Source organism: Phaethon lepturus, unplaced genomic scaffold (assembly GCF_000687285.1).
Source record: "Phaethon lepturus isolate BGI_N335 unplaced genomic scaffold, ASM68728v1 scaffold29208, whole genome shotgun sequence".
NCBI lineage: Eukaryota > Metazoa > Chordata > Aves > Phaethontiformes > Phaethontidae > Phaethon > Phaethon lepturus.
Window position 1 is genome coordinate 4214 of NW_010555991.1, and position 21354 is coordinate 25567.

A 21354-nucleotide genomic window follows, 5' to 3' on the forward strand; every position below is an offset into this window, starting at 1 on the left:
GAAACCCTAGCTTTCTGTTTCTCAGGATCTGTATCTTAATGTAAATATGCTACAAAGAAACTATCCTTAAAATTTTATGTGTGGTGTGTCCTTTGCAGAACAAGGGTGCTGCATGCTCAATACTCATTGACATTCCAGTAAAGCTGGAGCAACTTGGGAAGAACGTGCACTTCTTAGTGCTGCTCAGAATCAGAAAAAAAATGGCCTTCATCCATACAGCAGCTCCCTTCTGTATCTTAGAGCCAAATCATGTAACAGTCTTCTTGCAACCCCAGCATGATCATGTTACCTGATTGCAGCATCACTTGTGAGTTTGTCATCAGGCCCTGAGGTCAGTAATGGGCCTTGATGACCTTGATGAGCCTCACCTGAGATCTCCACCCACACCTTCTGCCCATAGGCTTAGGGGCTCCATTTAAGCTCAGGCCTGGGACTTTAGTCTCAGTTATGTTGGAGATGTGTCTGTCTCTAGTTCTGTCACAAGGTGTCCCTCTGCCTAGCTCATGGACCTCATTGATCTGGTCTCCAACCTGTGGGCTGACTGGCAGCTATGAACATTCCTGGTGATCTCTGGGCCTCTCTCTCTGTGGTAACCATCATCAGACCTGATCCTGACCTGTGCTTCTAGCTTGGCCCCAGACCTGCACCATGATCTTGCCTGATGACCTGGACTCCTGGCAGAACCCGGCTGCCACCCCTGGGCTGCCCTGCTTACCTCCCTCAGGTACTGAGAGACTGGACCCTGGTGGGTGAGGTGCCTGTCCTGCTGTCTGTGTTACTCTGGCTCCCTATCCCTTAGGGAGCAGCTGTGCCTTGCTGCTTCATGACATCCTGTTACAAAGGGCTGAAAACCAGAGCCTGTGAAGTCACATAGTGCCTGAAGTTGTTCTTCAACTTTCTGGAGAAGAAGCAGGACATTTGATCTTAATGGTTGCTTTACACATCCAGAAATGCGGACACTTCTAAAAGTTTGTGTGGGCTGGGAAGGCCAACTTGTTGACTTCTGTTTTGGAATATCTGGATGATAAAGAACCAGGTTAAATTTTTACAGCCCATAGGCCATTTATAGCAATGGCCGGTCTGAAATTGCCATGTATGCGTCCCAACTGAGCTGATCTAAACAACAATCTCGCTTTTACAGTTGCAGTTTAGAGAATAGTGCCACCAAAGATTCTGAGCCTGCATATCATCAGGCAGAAGATTGGTGGGAGGCAAGCAACATCTCGACTGAATTAAGAATGAAACTGTTGTAGAGTTAAGCTAGTAACTTCCTCTCTTCATGCTTCCCTTTCCATCAGCAAACAGGGAGATGCAAATCTTAGTGTTTGAGTGCTTCAAGATCCTTAGATTGGAAGTCCTGATGATCTTGTTAGAAAATGGAAATGAATGACATTCCTTCTGAAGAGGCACTGGCTCTTCAATAAACACCAATTAACAAAGAGGCTGGTATACTTGTTTTCTCAAGAGAATCCCCTGACAAAGATATTTACAGTTGATTGATTGGAGCAGGATTTAATGGGTTCTTTTGACATTTTGTTGACACTAAGAGGTCTGAATCTTGATTAAATAGCAGCAGAATCATGTATTACTGTATAAATGCCAGGGAATACAAAAAACGACACCCTAATAGTGACTAGAACTTAAACACAAGAATCAAATGTTGGATCCAGCTGGCAGATCTAGGAGGAAGACTTTGCATCTGATGCTTGCATTGCACTGAGCTGAATCGGCAAATTCAGAGCAGTTTTTTTTAAAACAACCTCTCAGGTTCAGGAGTATAAGTGCAATTAATTCTTCTTTTTTAAGACACCAATGAACTCTGGACCAATTTCTTCAGAGGTGCTGAGCACATGCAACTTAAGCTTCTGTCAGTGGAAGTTATGAACAGGAAGAACACCTAAATATGAAATGCATGATATCTAATATTCCAAATGCAATGTGTCAGTTATAGGTAAATAAATCCTACTTAAAGGTTAGAATAATGTTTTATATGGTGCTTTAATGAAATGTAAGGAATAATGACCATGTATTGCCTTTCCGCAAAAGCATGATGATCAGCCTATTTGAATTTGCTCCTTGAGTACCCTTCTCAGGTTATTCAGTTTATGACTCAATAATGAATATGCAAAATTCTTCCTAATGCACGTGACAATTGCCCTTTCATAAAGCAGTCAGGCTCCATCTAAGCAATTTTAAGCACCTCAGCTCTGCTATTGAGAAACTGATTCAGAACCTCTTATATTTAAATTCTTCTAATTTCAAGACTATATTTTTATGCCTAATTCACAGCTATTTATTCCTCTTCCAGCATTTCCTTGAAGCTCCTTCCTGCTTTGACATTTATCCTGCAGTGAGACAGCAATCAAATGTCACTTTTGTTCAGTTAAGCTAAACAAGCCACAGTCTTAGTCCTCTTTTATAAGATCTCCATTGTCTGTGCAATCAAGGTTCCCTTCCCACCCTTCATGTAACATCCAAGTTCATGTTTCATTAATGTTTGATTCCTCAAAATTCAGGCTTCTGCTAATGCATAGCATTAATAGGTTGGAGGCTCATTCTAAGTGAATTTATTTGAAAACCCAAACAGATTTTGCTTGCTTGTATTTTTAGTGTGAAAAAAAATATTTGCCCATCAGTTTCATTATAATACAAATAACATATTGATCGAAGACTGGGTGATCCTTGCCAGACTGGAAGCAAAACACTCATCCTGGTAGTTCCCTGTAGTTCTCATAGGCAACCAAAATGCCAAATGTAGCAATGTTTTCCTCTTGACTTTGTTGTTGTAAGGGGTGTAGGTGATTTTATTCTTACTTTGGAAATTTCTTAGATCTAGAACCCACTGTGATGGCTGCTTGCTTCTGAGATTGACTTTGAAAATTCCCACATATTTTGTCATGGTGTGGATATAACTGGGATTTCTGTGTTCATTAATAACATGTCCTTGAAAAATGAATGCTTATCTAACTGGAGGAGAATAAGGTGATACTTGAAGACGGAATTTGCATTTGCTCACCTGGTAAATAGGTTTGTTTTCCTCTTTGTCATTCTCTGTGTGGAATGGCAAATCTAATTCGTAGGGTTTTACTGGTCTGATCCTCAGCTCGTGTAAATCAGTATAGCTTCACGGATCTGAAAGGGTCTGACCTGTATGCCTGTTCAGTAGCAAGTATGCCAACGAGAACCTCTCCTAGTATGGGGCATTTTTGGATTTAGTGGTACTGTTCTTTCAGTGTGCTCTAAGGTATGCCAGACCAACATGCTCAGATGAAGGGGGGGGAGAACACTAGCCATAAGAGCCAGACCATAGTAATGTTGAATGATGAGGTTTATTACTGAGCTGAGGGCTTTACAGAGCTTTTCAAGATTTTTTTACCAGAATGAGTGGTGATGATATTTAGACTGGATGATTCTAGATGTATTTGCTTTAGATACTTAGATACCTGTACTACAGCCCACCCCTTCAATTCCTCCAGTAAATACTTGCTTCTCTAGTTCTTTGAAGTGCCAATGGCAGGTGTCACAAACATGGGGAATCCTTGCTATACTTAGCCCTCTCCAAAACTGGGCTTTCCTGGTTGTTTTGTAGACTGTTATTTTGGATTTGGAAGCAAGCTTGATCCATTTCTGTCCTTTCCACAACAATTAAAAATTAGCCTAATGAAGATATGAAATTCCATGTGATTTGTGAATCTCTTCAGAATCTCTTCAACTAAAAGTCATTTGGATAGTGTCACCATTTGTCAGGGAACTTACAAGATCTTTTAGCATCTTTGCATGAAGTTGGCTTTTTAAAGATTACAAAATCTTTATTCTCATTATGGTTTTAATCAAATGGAACATGGAATACAGAGACATGACTTAACACTGTTACTAAAGATAGTGATTTATTTATGCTTTCTTTCATCCAAAAGGACATACTGTAATTTGCAAAGCATGGGTAATGTCTTTGAAGGCAATAGGGATTATAAGCCACGTAGTATCATCTGCAAAATTTAATTCAGTGCCTAATAATCACTTTAGCTAATTTGGAAGAGATACATGTAGCATCAATAAAATAATGTAAACCACCATCCTCTGCAATACATTAGGATACTAAATGTAGTGAATCTTTAATAAAACTTAGCTCAAGAATATCTACATCTGGGAGTATGTCACATAACTTGGATCCAAGATCCCTTTTTTTGAATGGAAAGTACAGTGGGTCTTCCATGTCTCTAGGGGTTTAGGGTCTCAGTCTAAGCATTTCTGAACAATGTTTTCCTTGGTAGTTCAGTGCCCCCTAGCATTGTGAGAGGGAATTCGTCCATGGCTGATATCGATAGGGTTGAGCACTACTTAACAAACCTCCAAGGTCTCTCCATGCAGATTTGGCGGGGGGTGGTAGAAAATCCAACCTAGTGTTTCTGTGATTCTGTGAAAAGGGAGGGTTACTTGTGTACAGCAATTGAATCTACAAGAAAAGATGCAGGTGGAAACACTTCAATAGCAAAGCAAGAATGGAGCTCCCCTGGTGTGAGCTTGGCCTTTTAAATTGTATCATCCTTCTAATAGCTTAGGCAGGCTTCCAGATGAGTCTGATTAAAGTTCAGGGCCATCCACTTACCTCCATTTCTCTTTAACCTTGATTTTTGTTTGTCTTGGTTTTCTTTTGGCAGCTGGCTTTGCGCAATGCCTTGCGTTATTTCCCACCTGAAATACAAAAGAAGCTGGCACTGGAATTTGCTGAAGAACTCAGGCTGTATGGCCATATTTACATGTACAGATTCTTTCCAGCTATTGAGATGAGGTAAGGACCGGATGGTTCATGTTGTGTTTGACTGCCATTTGCTTACCAGCTTTCACCTGTGGAACTGGCCTTTAAATAGCAGCATTGCTGTGTCCTAATTTACCTCTTGTAGAAGTCATGTCATAACATATTAATGAAGAGCATCATCTGAATAAATTGGATGATCTGTGTTCCATTAGCAGTGGTTTCATTTCCAATGAGTGACACTATGTTTTGGGATGCCCTTTAAAACCACATAACAGTGATCCTTCATCTGCAGCTCTCATCTTCTTTTCTGTCCTCATGAGAGGCGCATGGGCCTAGTAAGGAGACAGTGTGTGCTCTTCTGGATCAGCTGTGGCAGGCCCAGCGCAGTCTCCATGCTCAGCACCACTCAATGCAGGGAAGGGATGGTGCAAACTTGTGTGCTTGGTAATGCCAGCTGTACCATACACAGAGATCCCAAATGCTCTGCCCCATGGCAAGTCTTAATTTCTAGAGGCCAGTCATTTCTCAGAGACCTCTGATTGCAACCTGGACAGAAAACCTGCAGTAGTCTTCAGCTGCTGCAAGTCAAGTCTCAAAGGAATGAAGAGGTAAGATCAGATAAGTGGATGGCTTGAGACTAGCTATGAGTGGCTGGTTGTTTCCCAGTCTCACAGAGAAGGCTTTCTGGGCTTAAAAGACAGACAGTACATTTTCCATCATTGGAACCTGTGTCTGACCCTGGTTTGTAATATGCTGTGCCTGTTGATCTTGGAGCGTCACTTCATTCTAGGGCTGATGGGGCTAATGTTTGTGAAGCAGAACAGTTTTAGAGAGGGCTGCCAGGGGCTAGTTGCTTTTTTTAGCCTGATTGATTCCTTTTTGCATCAAGCAGGGGCCTGGCTAATGTCTATACTGAAATCAGAATAAAGCAAGCAACTAGAAAGCACTCTGGTTTCCACAGACATCCATATTTCTGTGCTGTCCATACTAGTCTGGGATCAGCTCTTGCAGAATTCAACTAGGGGGAGGACAACTGGAAGACTGTCTGAAAGATATTGCAGAGCTGGGCTTCAGAGGACCCTAGTCCTGGACTACAGATGAGGGCACCTTCCAAGTAGGCTTGGATGAAACGGTCCACTAGCTTGTTTCCATCACTGACATCAGTGACTCTTTGATAGCTTCAAATATTTTTTTCTTTGTGGCCATTTCACTGATCGCTCTTTCTAATAGATTCTTATAGTCTCAGATTAAGAAAATGCCTTTTGTTCTCTTGTAGTCTGGTAGTATTTGACTTTTGTTCTGTATGTCCCAGGAAGCACAGTCCAGCTTGGTCCTGTTCCATTTCACAGCAATGTTCCCACACCTGCACACTCAGCTGATATCTGAACTTTGGGGGTTTTATGTTCTGAGCAATATTACGTGGAAATATCTCCTCTTGATGAATTAGTATCATTTCACAGAGATCCTGTTATTTTATCACATCAAGCTTAGAAAACCAGAAAACACTAATAAAAAAAATATTGTGGAAAACCTCAGATGCTTTCCCTTGTGGTTTGGCAATGACTACAAGGCATTTGTTGTAGTATCCTGATGTAAAAAGCTAGGATAAAGTGCATATGATCATGGGAGGAGCCCATTTGCTTAATCTGTAGAATATACATTCCAGATCTTGGCTCATGAGCCAGTCAGCAGATGTACAATTTTTTTTGTAGTTGGCATTCTTTAGCCTAACCTTTTCAGTGTAACTGTCTTCCCTGTGCAAAGCAAGTGTCCAGCCACTGAAGATCTATGTCCAATAAAAGGAAGATCATTTAGAAACCATGCCAAATGATCCTATCTACTTTTAGGAATTTCCAGCATCCGTAATGGTGGTGTTGCTTACAGAAAAGGAAAGAGCAAAATTCTTGATCAATGGTTATACTTCCTTTTGGTATTGTATGTTAGAGGCTTCAGCACAATTGTACTAAGACCTGTGTAAACACATTAAAGGTACTGTCCCTGCCAGTAAAAGCTACAGTATAAATCTAGGACTAGAAGTTTTAGAGCAATTTGATATGACAAACAGATGGTGGAGGAGAAAAGTGAGGTGATCGCAGCAGTTGGCCTTGAACCACACCAGTGCTAGGGAACCTGACTCAGAATACCTTTGTGAGGGTTTCCCATACATAATCCAGTTCAAAAGCAATGAGAGCTCTTGGCCACCATATTTATAACCAATTGCGATTAGCTGATTTAGTAAATGATAAGCTGAATACAATTTTTTTCTTTGCTTAGTTCTGATAACAGTTAAAACCTGATTTGCCTGTTAAGGTATGTATGTCATTTCAGAGCTGCACTTTCTCGATGTTTTTTTTTCTCCTTCCCTCCTGAATAAACACCTGCACCTCAAACAAATGTGTTGGCACACAGGAATATTTCTGTGAGGTATGTTGTTGTGGTTGCCCTTGTGAGTTGGTGTCTCTCCTAAATTTTTGTGACTGCCATTTCAGAGCGTACCCCATAGAAGAATACCCTTGCAAGACCAAATCAGCTGCTGCCATTATGTTGATGATAATGAATAATCTGGATCCCTCAGTGGCTCAGGTAAGGTACAGTGAAAGTAAGGAAGCAAGTTTCACAGGGCAGCAGCAGATCTGCAAGTTACTTCCTGCATGTGCTCTCACATGACAACAAGAATTTAGGCATATAGGTGAAATTAATCCTCATGCAGATGGTCCTTCTTCCATGGATTGAGTAGGATTTTAGTTGTTCATAGGCCTTTTGCTGGTTCTGTGCGCCAAGGTAGCTGCCAGTCCCTGTAAATGTGGAGCTGGCTGCTCTGTGTAGGCTACGCGAGCCAGGTCCAGTATGTTGGTGGGCGCGGGGAGCCAGTTCCAGTAGTGCCAAGGCAGCCTCCCTACGGGGTGACGTGATAGAATGTCCATTTCTGTGAGGCTAAGCCTGCAAGGGACTAAGGGTGATTCTGTGCTTTTCCTGTGGTTAATATTTTGATTCCTGGGGTTTGGGATCTTTTGTATTAAGTTCTTTAATTTCCTGCTGTGTGCAGTTCTTAATTCTGCACAGTGGGTCTTGGTCCCGACACAGACCTCTGAGGCCTCCTGTAACACCAGCAAAGCTCACTCCAGCTCCCACTATATACAGGAGCTTGGTCGCTGTTTGTGAGACCGGTGGAGCTCAGCTCTTAGTACATTGATTCTACAACTTATGTCGAAATACTAGTGCTGATGTTTCCTGTACCTCTGCAAGCTCATCCCTCAAGGACGGATTGACTAGAGCATTACAGGACCAAAGTCCATCCTTCTGAGCACTACCCAGTGTAATGGCTCTTTTTGCAAATGGCAGGGGAGAGGCCATGCAACTATGCCCCGCCGGTCATAGCCTCTTCCAGCTGCAAGTGCCAGCGGCAACCAAGCTATAAGCTCACTCAGCCCCTCTTTAAGGGAGTTTACTGGGATGTCAGTCTGATATAGAAAATGCAACCAAGGAATAAGTTTGTAGCATTCTGCACCCAAAATACCATTGTAACAATAACAAACACCTCATTTGGAGAAAGAATTTTTTTTGTTAAATTATTACTTTTATGACAGTATTTTCTCATTTCAAGAATCTAGAGATGTTGATGCAATAAACTCTAGAAAAGATTTATTACTGAGATAGAAAAAATAGCTCATTTCAGAAAAGTGCTTGCCTTATTATTGTTAAATTGCCTTTTCCAGTTTCCCCAGGAGCTTGTCACTTATGGAGGAAATGGTCAGGTCTTCAGCAACTGGGCGCAGGTAGGACACTGCTGTTTTTGCAACTTGTTTCGCAAAACCAGTTTCACCCTCCCCCATGCACATTCTGTTTAGGCAGTTTGTGATAATTCTTGGCAGTTGTTGTCTCAAAATACTCCAAAACATCCTGTCTGGATAGAGGAATGCTCAGTTAAGAACTGCATAGATGGGGAGAGCTTTATTTAGTAAAGAGAGCACAGACAGCCCAATAGAAATACTAAACATAATACCATAAACATACCAAGCTGTGTATGATGATGTAAAGACCAGTTCTTTGTCTTCTCTGATGCATTTGTATGTGCCTGTATTTTGTGCAAATAATTTTAGAGTCAAAATGAATTCTAGGAAACAAAATAGTGTATCTTTTGCTTGCTTGTTTCTGGTACTTAAGCAACATTTTTCACAAATAGTAGAATAAAAAAAAGGCTTTGATTAAAGAAAGTGCAATCCTGAGTTTGGTTTTTTTTTTCCGCAAAATCAGATTAGTTGTAAATATTTACATGCTACCTGGCCAGATTGTTGTGCACTTTACTCTCAGGCCTACCAACATTATCTCTGATCTTCTAAGAATAATGGCAGGTGGGTAAACGCCTATCTAAAATCAGAGCTGGGATGTTTAAGGTGTGGTTGTATAATCTCTGTTCTCATTCTCTACCAAAAAATGGCAATAAATACACTTGCTTTAATCCAAGTACGGCAAAATGCATGTGGGAAACACTTTCAGGAGATCTTTGGCGTCAGCAACATATTTAGACTTACGTTTTGTATGAGCTCGATTTATTCTCTCAAGAAAAAAAAAATGCTCTGGCGGTGTGTGGTGGCAGGAGGAACATTTAATGAACAACCGTTCTGAGTGTCTGTGGGTAGACACAACTGTGGTTATTGTGAATGCCAAAAGCACATAATCCCTGCAGCCTCTGGTGTGCCCCAAGGCCACAGGGTGGGGACGGGTGGAGATGTGGCATTGAGTTTTGCAGTGCAGAACAGGTAAGGCACAGGTAGAAAGCTACATCACCCTGAAGGGCAGCATCACTCCTGAAGGCTGGGAAGATCTTGATTTCTGGTTCTGTAGTGAAAGCTGATTTAAGGAGCCAACTTCTGTCGTAAAGGATCATGTATGTACCTTGTGGCTTTACCTGAATCTGGCCTCTTGCTTATTAAAAAAATCCAAGCAAAACTAATGTGTAGAAGTTCCTGGTTAAGGGAGAGGAATGGACTCCTCACTGTAGCATGGACTAGAGGCCTGAGTTTTCTTCCCAGTTTGACTGTGATTTTTCATTTGTGGCAGAGAGAAGATTCATGCTTCAGTTTCCTAATCTGGTAAATGAGAGTTAAATAGAAGTCTCAGGCAGCTTTTGAGGCAAAACTGTTCTGACTTTAAAAAGAAAGGTACCGTGGCAGTGCGCACCATTTCTTTATTCTGCGTACTAATTAGTAAATGCCAGTTAACTAATGCCTACTAAGTACATGAGCGTTGCAACATTTCTGATGTGAGCAGTGCCAGCAGTTTATATAGTGGCCTTTATTGGACTGACATCCCTTACGCAGATGCTGGGCTGCAAGGTGAAGTAGAAGCACTGCCAAAGTCAGAAATATTCTCTCTTCTCATGTTCTCATCCAAGCCAGAGCTATGACCTGCAGTTGTTTCACAGCAGAACAAACAAAACCTTTTTGTTTTTGCTTACTTAGAGTAGGAATCACATGAACGATTCAGTTACGATAGAACATTTTGTTCTGTTTGTGGCTTGAAAACAACATGCTTTTTGGAAATCTGTCACTGCAAAGTTCCTAGTGAGAAGGTTCAGTCTGGCTTATCATCCACACAGACCTGTGCTTCCTTCTGAATAATTTTAAAAGAACCAACCATGTCCAGAGCTAATTTTCCAAGCCTGCAGGCAACATAACTGTTCTTTAAGCTAGGAAAGGCTTTTGCCGCCTCCTTATTAGCTGTGCCTTTCAATGCAAAAAGATCTAACTATCTTACAGCTTCTAGTTTTATTACAATGTTTTTCCCAGCCTGTTAAAGAGTTGAGAGTTCAGCTAGGTACCTGTTCTGTCCTAGGACCAGAATTTGATTGTTCATCATTTTTCAGGGTACAAAAAAAATGTAAAAAGCAAGACAGTAACTCTAGTAACTCTTTCCTGCTCAACTTGACTTGCAGCCTTGGAAATTAGCTAGCTGGGTTAGAAGGGACTGGCTTCAAATCTGTACCATTTTTAATTCAGATCAAAGACACAGAGGTTAAGTGCCCATGACAACTGATACTGCTGTCTCTTTGATCAGCAGTTCCATTTTTTTCTCAGAACTTTGTGTCCCCACAGAAATTCTAGTTTCAAGCTATTGTTGAATTCCAATATTGCATGGGAAAGCTCCTCTCAGGCCTAGTTGTCACATACTAAAAGTGCTGTGGAATATAATGAGCTTTATGAGAGACAATGATGGATGTGAGTCAAATCTATGGTCAGCTTAGATGGTCAAAGTCTACTTTTTGGCGTACATCAAGAGTCACTATTGAATAATGCAGTCAATGATGAGATGCATTTATTTCTATACTCCTGGGTGCCTCATGGAGGCACTTCAGGTGTGTGAAGGGTCCCTTCACTGTCCATAATGAAAGATGAATTTTTTTCTTTGAGAAGAAAAATTATTTCATTTTTAAGTGTACATTGTAATATCCATTTATTGAAAAGATGACAAGCACCAGAAGATGCTGAATTATCCAATTCAGGTTAGGTTCAACAATATGCATGGGTATTTTAATTACTTTTATAGGGAAAAATTTGCAGTTTGGCTTTGGAAGGATTGCCAGAAAAATGCCAGATCCAAATGATTAACCTCAAGATAAAATTAGAACGGCTTTAAAAATTATTTCTGGGGTTTGTACTGGAGAAATTATTCTGGAACTTATTCAGACTGTTGCTAGTTGATGATTTATGTTTCTTGCTGAGTGATGTCTCTTAATGGACTTTATTAAAAGCAAGAATGTGTTGAGAGGTCTGGCTGTTATTCCATATGCAAATACACCTCATTATCTCTATAGCTGCCTTCATATTCAAAGTTTAGCTGCTTCACAAAGAAACATACATGTAAGACAGAAACAGATTCCTTCACTTTCCTTGCTTTTCCTTTCAGTTCTGGTTGGTAATGCACTATTTGTCAGAGGTGACCGAAGAGCAAACACTAGTAATGTACAGCGGACATCCTCTGGGGCTCTTTCCCAGCCATCAGTATGCTCCTCGATTAATCATTACTAATGGCATGGTAGGTATTAGCATCTTGTTTTCTCTTTTTTACTCCTCTTCTGTTTAGTTTTCAAGTGTTTGCTGAATTAAAAATATTATTTCTACTACCTGAACTTACAACCGCACACAGGAGAATCTGGGGTTCAAATTCTGCAGCATTTATTCCAGTACTGTCACTCTTACCTTAAGTGTGCTTATCTGCAGTGGTGGAGGGAACAACCCCCTCCTTGTTAGACAACTGCTGTTCTGACTGAGCCTGAGCTTTACATGATCTTCATCACACCAGTTCACCTAGGCTCAGTTTGGAAGATTTAAAAGCCCTCAGCAGGCAAACATATGATTATTAACCAGATGCTCAGATACCTGGACTGCTTTGCTTGGAAGGCAAGCTGGACAAGTGTATATACTGGTTCATTGCCAGGCTTTTGAGCCATTCAGTATCCCTCTCTCTGCAGGCTAATTTTGTGGCTAGAGAACTGCTTTCCTTGAAACTTGCAGGACAGTCACACTGCCAGAAAGGCCAGACATCTTTTTTTCTAGTACTAGAATGCATGGAATAAAACACCTGAACTACTCCTCCTGTTTTTCGCTGTTTTTCTATGTGTGTGACCATAGTTAGAGAAGTGTAGGCTGTTAGAAAAAAAAAAAAATCTGCTTAAATCTCTAATTTAGTTATCTGGGTTTTCTTTTGATTCTTAGGTTATTCCCAACTATTCCACCAGAGATGAATATGAGAAGATGTTTGCTTTGGGAGTAACAATGTAAGAAGATACCTAACTATTAAAATATATCAAATACTTAGCTAAAATGTAATACAGACATCAAGCAGTGGCTGGATAAAATTTTTAATGCAGATGGATTTCAACTGTGCTGCATAAAGTCCTGGTGCTGCAAAGCATTAATGCACTTTTAAGTTGAATTACTTAGAAGCTTGAGTTATGTTCAGCCACATATACAAGGATGTAATTGAGGTCTGCTAGGAATTAGTATTAGGTTTATGTGTGGGACTTGCCTGAAGCCTTAATAACAACCTACTTATGGCACTGGCTAGTTCCATGTTGCAGTGGTTGTTTTGCAACCTGCAGAAAACACAAGTTATGAAATATTCCTTCATACTAAGAGAAAGCTCTGAGGTAGAAAGTTATCATTTTTTGTATTTTTTTAAATTGTTATTTACCTACTTTTTTACTGCTTGTCTAGTTGATGAGTACAGGATTATTATTCTGTTGTGTACCATGGAGAGAATAAATTAAAACCACTGGAGAGCTGGGTGTGTACAGGTAAGGAAGATGAAACAAATGGAAGGGCATGAATAGAGAATGTCCATTGCCACTTTCCTGGGAATTTCATAGGAATGTGGACAATTTTGGGCTAACAATTTCAAAAGTGACTGTGACTTAGAAGCACTACTGCCACCAAAAACCAAGGGCATAAAGATGCCAACAATGTGAAAAGGAGTGCCCTTGTGTCCTAGTCACTACGCTAAATGCCAAAACAAGTTTACATTCATTTTTTCATCCATGCTTTTTTAACTCAATTTAAAGAACTAAATGATCCTCTGAAAACATGTTGATGCATTGCTAATGAAGAAACTCAATTAAGTTGTGAATTTGATAATAGCAGATCTTTAATAACAAATCAAAGCACAGAGATTTTTTTGTTATACTGGAAACATATGTAGACAAGTGCAGAATTCATTCCAGCTTGAGTAACACATGGTATCACTGTGTTCGTTGCTATTACTAGGTATGGTCAGATGACGGCAGGGAGCTACTGCTACATTGGGCCTCAGGGAATAGTCCATGGGACCGTGGTAAGAAACTGGGGAAAGGTCTATTTGTCAATACCTATTGGAGGAGGGTATCTCCTGCAGTGGCTGGTGACTGGAGTGGAACGGATTGCTGTGAGAGGGTGTTCTGGCTACCAAAGAAATTCTCATTGCCTTCTCCTTAAAAAATTAGTGTCCTTCTACTCAGATAGTCCATGGCATCTTATTCATGACACCGACCTGAGGGAATCTGCAATCACGGTTTCAATCTGAGCTCGTATCTAGCTACAATAAGTGAAGTATAAATTGACCAAATGTGTTAGATAAAAATATTTTCTTAGCTTGTTTTCTTAGCTGTTTTCCTTAGCTATCTTTTGCAGCCATCCTGAATAAGTCTCTATACCCCAAAAGCAGCATGTTGGGAACAACTGATTATTCTATTGTTTCATGGTGAGAGAAATAAACATAATTAGGACAGATGGTTTCATAGCATCACTTTGTAACATATTTCCTTCTTGAAAGATTAAAACAGTTTCATGGTCGCAATGACCCCTGAGTTTCAAACTCTGTTTGCAAAAGGGACAGAAGATCTTTAAATTTCAGGGACTCTAGGAAAAATAGCTCCTGATCGTTTCTATATTGTGTTGTGGGCAGCTCACAGTGCTCAATGCAGGCCGTCGCTACTTGAAGGCAGAAGACCTGTCCGGAAAGGTGTTTGTTACTTCTGGTCTCGGAGGGATGAGTGGGGCTCAAGCAAAGGCTGCAGTCATTGCTGGGTGTGTGGGGATCATTGCAGAGGTAAGAGCAATGCTTCTTTCACTCTGTCTTGTCGTCTTCATGTGCTGAATCAGAACCCTCATCCTGATCTGATGTGTTCCTCAAGTAACCTGACAAGCCAAACTCAGAAAAAGATATTCTGTTCTAAGATCTGTCTGTCCTTTTCATTGCATTTTTTCACTGCTATTCCATTCTCTATTTGTTCACTCACTGGATCAGACTGTAGGGATGTGAACTGTAACTTATGATTGCTTCACAAAAAATGCAGAATGACGCTGTCAGATGAGCCATTCTGTGATTGAGCTACCCTCATGTTGTGGTTTTATGTGGATTATGTCCCGTAAACGTAGTTTGTTTTTCATGTCCTGAAACCAGGATGCCTCATTTCATGTGTGAAAGGGTGTGACTTCCACAGGCAATTCCCATGGGAACTGCACTCTCTTATGCCAAAAAAGTCTGTGTTAAAAAGGTGTTAGTTACATTATGATTGATTTTTAATGCCTCTGACACCCTTACCAGGTGCAATGGAAAGTACCCCTTAAAAATGGTGGTACGATTCATTCATCAAGGTTGGGACTAATGAAGTTGCTTGGTGTTGTGATTCTTTGAAGTCAATGGGATTTTGTAAAACTGGGAATTTTAAAGTTGGTTTCAGTATGAAGATGGTGAGGCTAATTACAAGCACTTAGGAGAATCCCAGCTTGTAGACAATGAAGGTAAGTTCTGTTAAGGGAAAATGCCGATGGGGGAGAAGTTCCGTAGTACCATTTTCCCTGTTCCCTGAAGCTCACCCGCAGCATATATTCTTTGTAGAGAGTCCTTCATCCGGATGCAATGTTTCTCTATTCCAAATACGTTAAAATAGCCCAGTTATTTCCTCTCATAAACAAAGAGAATCTAATAATGATCTGTGATTCAAAGATTGCTAATGTCCAAGCAATTGGAGTAGTGTATGGTAGGATCCACTGGATCCACAGTGATCCTTAAGTATCATATATAATGATTAGGGTTTTGTTCTAACAAATCAGATGGAAGGACGTGCTACAGAAACAGTGCAACAGTTTTTAACAGAAAACATTGCTCTGCAATTCTGTGAAAATGGTAGTGAGTATCTTTAATGATATTGACTATTGAGAAACAATAAACATTTCCATGCATTCCTCTCCTCATGACTACCTTTGAATTCAATACACTGAGGAAACATGCTTGGTGGAGCACATATAGGACTAACCAAAATGCATTGAGCTCTTCTGACTATCTGCAGGTGATGAGCTCTTGTTACTGCTCCAGAGGAAGACAGGTTTTTGAGAACTAAACTCTAGTCGGAGCTGACTGGAGTGGGAGTTTAGTCTTCTCAGCCAAAATCACTTCTAGAGAAAATTAGCCAGCAGACCTCTGCTGTGGGCATGTCCCTTTCTGCAATGAAAAGGGTAAAAATATTGCAATCTGACTGATGGTAATTACAATTAAACTTCAAAAGATAACGGGTCAGACTGTCCATGTGATATACAGTAAGTCTGACCTGCTTTGGTTAGCTCAGGTGTTATTCATGGAAGGTTAGGGTTTCATCTGTTTTACAACGATGGTGCAAAAGTGTCTTTGTTAGCACATGAGTTTTGCATGTATTTGAGATCTTATAAGATACTCCCTGGCAGATGAAATAATTTATTCAATATATTTATTCAATATACTATTGAATAAATTATCTTTATTCAGACTTCTACTCTGTCATCATGGTCTTTCAAATGCTATAATACAAAGGAAAGATTCTAGTGAATGCTATTCACAGCAGTCCTTTGTCCTTTTCATCTCTATGGCTGCAGATGATTTTGTTCAGGAGACTGAATATTGCCTGGTTTTTATCTCCTGTGAAATAATCCTTGTCGGAAATGAGTCTCAGGAGCACATGTGGATAGCTATATATATGTACATATTATTTATTTAAGGAACTATTTATGCAAATGACATTGAATTGTGCAAGAGTTGTCATTTTGTCAGCCAGCGCTTCCGAAGCTCAGACTGAAGGGATTAGTGGTGCAAGTCTTTTACCCTCTTCTGTTTGACACAAAGCAGGTTGTAATTTTATAGAATAATTGTGTAGAGGGCCAGACTATCTCCTCAGAGCTGCACTAAGCTCTCTAGGGTCACACTGGTGGTGACATTAGCTCATGTTTGTGCAATTTTTTAAACAACTGAGATGCTGATAAAAAATGAGCATATTCTTGAAAGTGTGGTTCAAAGGAATCTAGTTTTCTTGAGTATGCTAGCAAGTCTGTGAAAGACTAAGACTGTCATATAGGGCTGAAGTAAAATATGTAGGATGTGGTAACAGATTTAAATGGATCTGATCTGTGTTATGCTGAGCTTTAAATGAACCCAATTCCTGTAATTCATACAGACTGTCTAATATCTTTCCTCCTGTGCTGATTTAAATAATTCCCAAAGAAGCTGTCCGCCATGGCATCTCACTTTATTGAATAATTCCATTCGCAGTGACACTGATATTATCATAATCTGGGGTCTTGGAAGGATAGTCTTTATTACTGATGTGGGAAATCATGGAAGGTTTCTCATGCTAAGAATAATTAGGAAAGAAAAGGTTTCCTGGTGTTCAAGCAACTCCTGAATACAGAACTTATTTAATTTACATATAAATACTTTGTTAATGGGAAAAAATGAATGAAAATCATGGGGGTAGATTATAGAGAAGTAAAAATGCTTTAATGAAATAATAGAAGATACTCAGGTTATATGTTCTTATGCACGCAGACCACTGTGGGTGTTTTAAATCCGTTGCCACCACAGAAAACTGGCTTGAATTAATTTTGCTGCTTGCTTTATGCCATTGATAGCTCATTATAAAAGTATTAATGCTGTGCAAGTTTATACATTGAACCATTAATATGGAATCTGTGCCAAAGCCTCCACAGTTTGTCTATCCATTTATATTTTTATCCAACTGTCTCTTAAGCATATACACACTGACACACACAGAAGCTGAGCCCAGAAGAGAGTACAGCTTTGGGACTGAGCTTGTTTGGAGCTTCAAAGTTCAAACAAGAGGGAATTAAAGATGTAGTTTTGTTTTGATCCATTCCATTTTTCAGAAGCATTAGCCAACTGGGACAAGAAAATGCTTTCCTCTTCTCTTTTCCATATTTGGTTGAGATTTTCATGCAGCAGTCAAAGAACAAAAGTGAGGGTCAATTTTATTCAGCAAACCATTGCTTCATCCTGGCAGAAATGTCTATCTCTGAGCTGATCAAAGAAAATATTTCCTTAATTAAATAGAAATTTTATTTCCACAGAAAATAGCCCAATTTGAAAAATAAATTTGAAACATTTTGGCTTTTATTTTTTAAAAATATAATCATAAAAAGAAACAATAAGAATAATCAAAATTAGTGGGAAAATATTACCTCTTGTACAATTTTAATGACAATTTTTTGGTTTGTAAAATATTTGGCAAGTGACATATCAAAAAGCCTTTTTTTTTTCTTGCTTTGAGCCTGGAGTAAAAGAGAACAGAAATTTTAAAAAAAAAAAAAAAAAACCCAACAAAAAAAACCACACAAACAAACAAAAAACAAAAAACAAAACCAAACAAACACAAAAACCACCAAAAAAAACCAACCAAACACCCCCCCCCCAAAAAAAAACCAAAAAAACAAAAAAAACCAGAGGTGAAAACTAAGTATTTAAACAATCACTCCATATTCTTAAGGCCCAAACAGGGCTACTCCTTTTACCTATTTTCTGGTCTTTCTTGCAGGCTAATCGAAAAACTAAAGGTAAAAGTGACTGGGTAGGGGAAACAGGAGTTCTAAGATCTCTGCTATTTATCTTAGGTTGATGAAGCAGCACTTTTGAAACGTCACAAGCAGGGATGGCTGATGGAAATCTCTAACAACCTGGACCATTGCATTGCTCGCCTTAGGTATGACTTGTAACATAATTCAGTGAGTTTACCTCTGCTTCCTAATCCTCACTTCACATCTTTCTGCATTGTGCCATTTTTGTGAGCATATGGAAGGGGTTGAGGGACTCCTCTTCTTATTTTAGGTCTGCTTTTGAATGTGAATCCATCCTTCCAAACAGCAGCAGTCATTATGAGTGACTACCGATGCTTACTGCAAGCCATTACCAATGCTTCATATCATTTATATATGTTAAATGTCTTCATTCAGTTTCATGAATATGCATAGAGCAATTACAAATAATGTTACACTTGAAGTATCACTCAGGCGTTCTGGAATCAGTAATTACTGATTACATAAAGTTTGAATGATCTGTGGTCTAGATGAGTGTTGGAAACCACATATAGACTTCTTTGCTGGGTTTGACTCTGTATGTGATTTGTACGTTGCAAGATGGAATTACATTAGGTGCATTTTCTTCAACCAATCTTTTTAATCTATTCTAGACAAGCAAGAAAGAATAAAATTGCCCTTAGTTTGGGTTACCATGGGAATGTGGTAGATCTCTGGTAAGTAGTATATATGGATATGTAATAATATAATGCATATATTAATGCTCTTGCTTGTTAGTCAACCTGGAATTAGTTCCCGAACTTGGAAGAGAAGAGGCATTAAACCTAATGCCAAGCTCATTACTTCTAGATGCTCATGAAAAACTATATTTTCAAAAGAGGGATCTTCATCCTTGTGTTCCAGTTCCCAGTTGCTTTCCATGCACCTTCTCCTTTCCTTATGGAACAATGAATTTCTTAGGGAAGAAATCCCTAAAATTCTTCCTTGGATGAAGAAAGAATTTATCCCTTTCCTTCTAACCTGGTGCTAACTGGATAGCAAGAAAACGTCTTTGACTTCAGTAAATAATAGAAGTATTGAGGTATTGATTGAAGAAAAATAATCAGATGGTGAATAGAAATCCTGGCACTCTTGAGGCTTTTTGCAATGGTAAATCTTGCTGTCACACCATATACCAACGGCTAAGACTGACCAATAATAATGGTATGTCATACTGGTATCTGACTCATCTATCAGCATTAAACTATAAAAGTTGCCCCTAAATCTTCATCACCATCATTTCCCACCTCCTGACTGCTAAAATGAAGACTTTGCCTGCCAAGGGCATACCTTTATAAACAACCTCTTGGGATGGAAGAAATTAATCTGAAAGAGGAGCTAGAATTGTGAAATGACAGCTTCTGTTCAAACACTCCATTCATTCCCTTCCCCAGGGAGAGGCTAGTATATGAATTGGACACAACAGGAGAGCTGCTAGTTGATCTGGGGTCTGACCAAACTTCGTGTCATAACCCGTTCAGCGGGGGATACTATCCAGTACAGCTTGGCTTTGAGGAAGCAAAGCAGCTTCTTTCCACCAATCCAGGGAAGTTCCGGACCCTAGTACAAGAGAGGTAAATGTTTTGGTGATGTATGTTTTTAACCTTTAAGTTTAGCTGCTCTGCAAGTGGTCAGATCTTTGTCTTTCTCACAAGACTTTTCTGTTCTTTGGTATATAGAAACCTGGGATAGAGCTACAGTACTAATAACTCCCAACTTTGTATTTTTACAGCTATCACTCAGGTTCTGGCAGACATCACTTACACACCATTTTAGGAATAGTCTCTAGTGTATAAGATTAGAGGTCTGAACACTAATGACTTATTTCACTTCTATAAATTCCTAAATCACATTAGGTTTTAAAAATCTAGGACAGTAAGTACCATTCCATGTAGTCTACCAGTTGCTTTAGGTTCACTGAATATGGCGTAGAAACCCAATGGGTAAACCAGAAAGTCCATCTAGCCTACCATGCTTCCAGCTGTGGCCAGTAATGATTTTTTTTAGGCAAGGATATAAGGAGGGGACAATCTACCCCAGTCACTCCTTCCAGCTTGCTGCAACTGTTACTAAGTTCTGTTTAGCATCCTGATTTCAGGGAGCTACTCATGATTTACAAGTTTGCAAGGGAATTGGACTTTATAAAGGGAGCAATTTGGCATAATTTGAACATAAAGAACGAACTGTGGAACGGAGGCAGCAAGCTGTCCTGTTGTTCTCAGCTGGTACTTTTGAGACTTTATGGCTCCTACTCTGGTTTTGTTCACCTTGAACATACCTGCTGGAGACCTTTGTCCAGTAGAAGGTAGAATACAGCCATGTAATCTATTTGTCTTTGGATGAGGGATCTACAAGGACCTTTCCAGTTTCCCAGTTCTGTATCTTACTACTCTAAGATAAAGATAACAGGTAAATTTCTGAGGGACTCATTCTAACAACCTAGGTATGACCTAAAAAAAAAATCCAATTTCATTTGTTAAGCATTGATTTACTACTTTAGAGTTCCAAGAAGTTAAACCTATGCATGTACAACTCTATATGCAACTATGCATTGAGATGAGAACTAGATAATATTAAGTGGAAATGGTATCACGGGGAACAGTCCTGGGGTATGGTCCACTATTGGAAACAAAGGGAAAACTGGGCTCTTTTGGCCAAGGGAGAGGCCAGAACAGTGATGTTTAGCCATTTTCAGTTTTTCTGTCTCTGCTCACTTTCTCTGTGAACTTCTTAAACTGTTTAGCAGTTTTGTGTAGGCTGTTTTTTATTACCTTCCATCCTCAGAGCTGGCTGCATTTCTTTGCTGAAAGACATGACCCCTCTCTGCTAATTAATGAAGTTCCCTTAATGACTGTGAATCACTTCAAGATTTGGGGATAACAGGTGCTACAGAGACTGAAAGCATCTCAGTTGATATCTTATGGGTTTATATCTGAGTTTCTCTAGGATCTTTCAGTTCCATCTGTCTCCCCCTACTCCCATGCCTTTAGTGAGTTCATGATATTATTATTTTTGATATTTTATCAATCTCAGGAATAATTGTTTCCTCCTTTATTTCAGTCTGAAGAGACATGTGGCTGCTGTTAACAGACTAGCTGATAAGGGCATGTTTTTTTGGGATTATGGCAATGCTTTTCTCTTGGAAGCTCAAAGGGCTGGTGAGTAGATCCTGGAGTTGTTAGGTGGAAAAAAGGACAATCCTGCATGCATCTTCCCATCTGTATATTT

The 21354-nt window shown here is 39.7% G+C and overlaps 1 protein-coding gene across 1 annotated transcript in view; it reads left to right on the forward strand.

Annotated features, from left to right (window-relative positions):
* The window catches only part of UROC1 (urocanate hydratase 1), a gene marked incomplete at its 3' end in the record, with an annotated part of 35416 nt that overhangs the window by 2323 nt on the left and 11739 nt on the right, over nucleotides 1-21354 (forward strand). The window contains 11 exon segments of the mRNA XM_010292348.1: nucleotides 4659-4789; nucleotides 7246-7339; nucleotides 8473-8532; nucleotides 11663-11791; nucleotides 12472-12533; nucleotides 13519-13585; nucleotides 14195-14338; nucleotides 18166-18254; nucleotides 18741-18803; nucleotides 19521-19700; nucleotides 21187-21284. Of these exon segments, the coding sequence (XP_010290650.1) occupies nucleotides 4659-4789; nucleotides 7246-7339; nucleotides 8473-8532; nucleotides 11663-11791; nucleotides 12472-12533; nucleotides 13519-13585; nucleotides 14195-14338; nucleotides 18166-18254; nucleotides 18741-18803; nucleotides 19521-19700; nucleotides 21187-21284 (1117 nt within the window).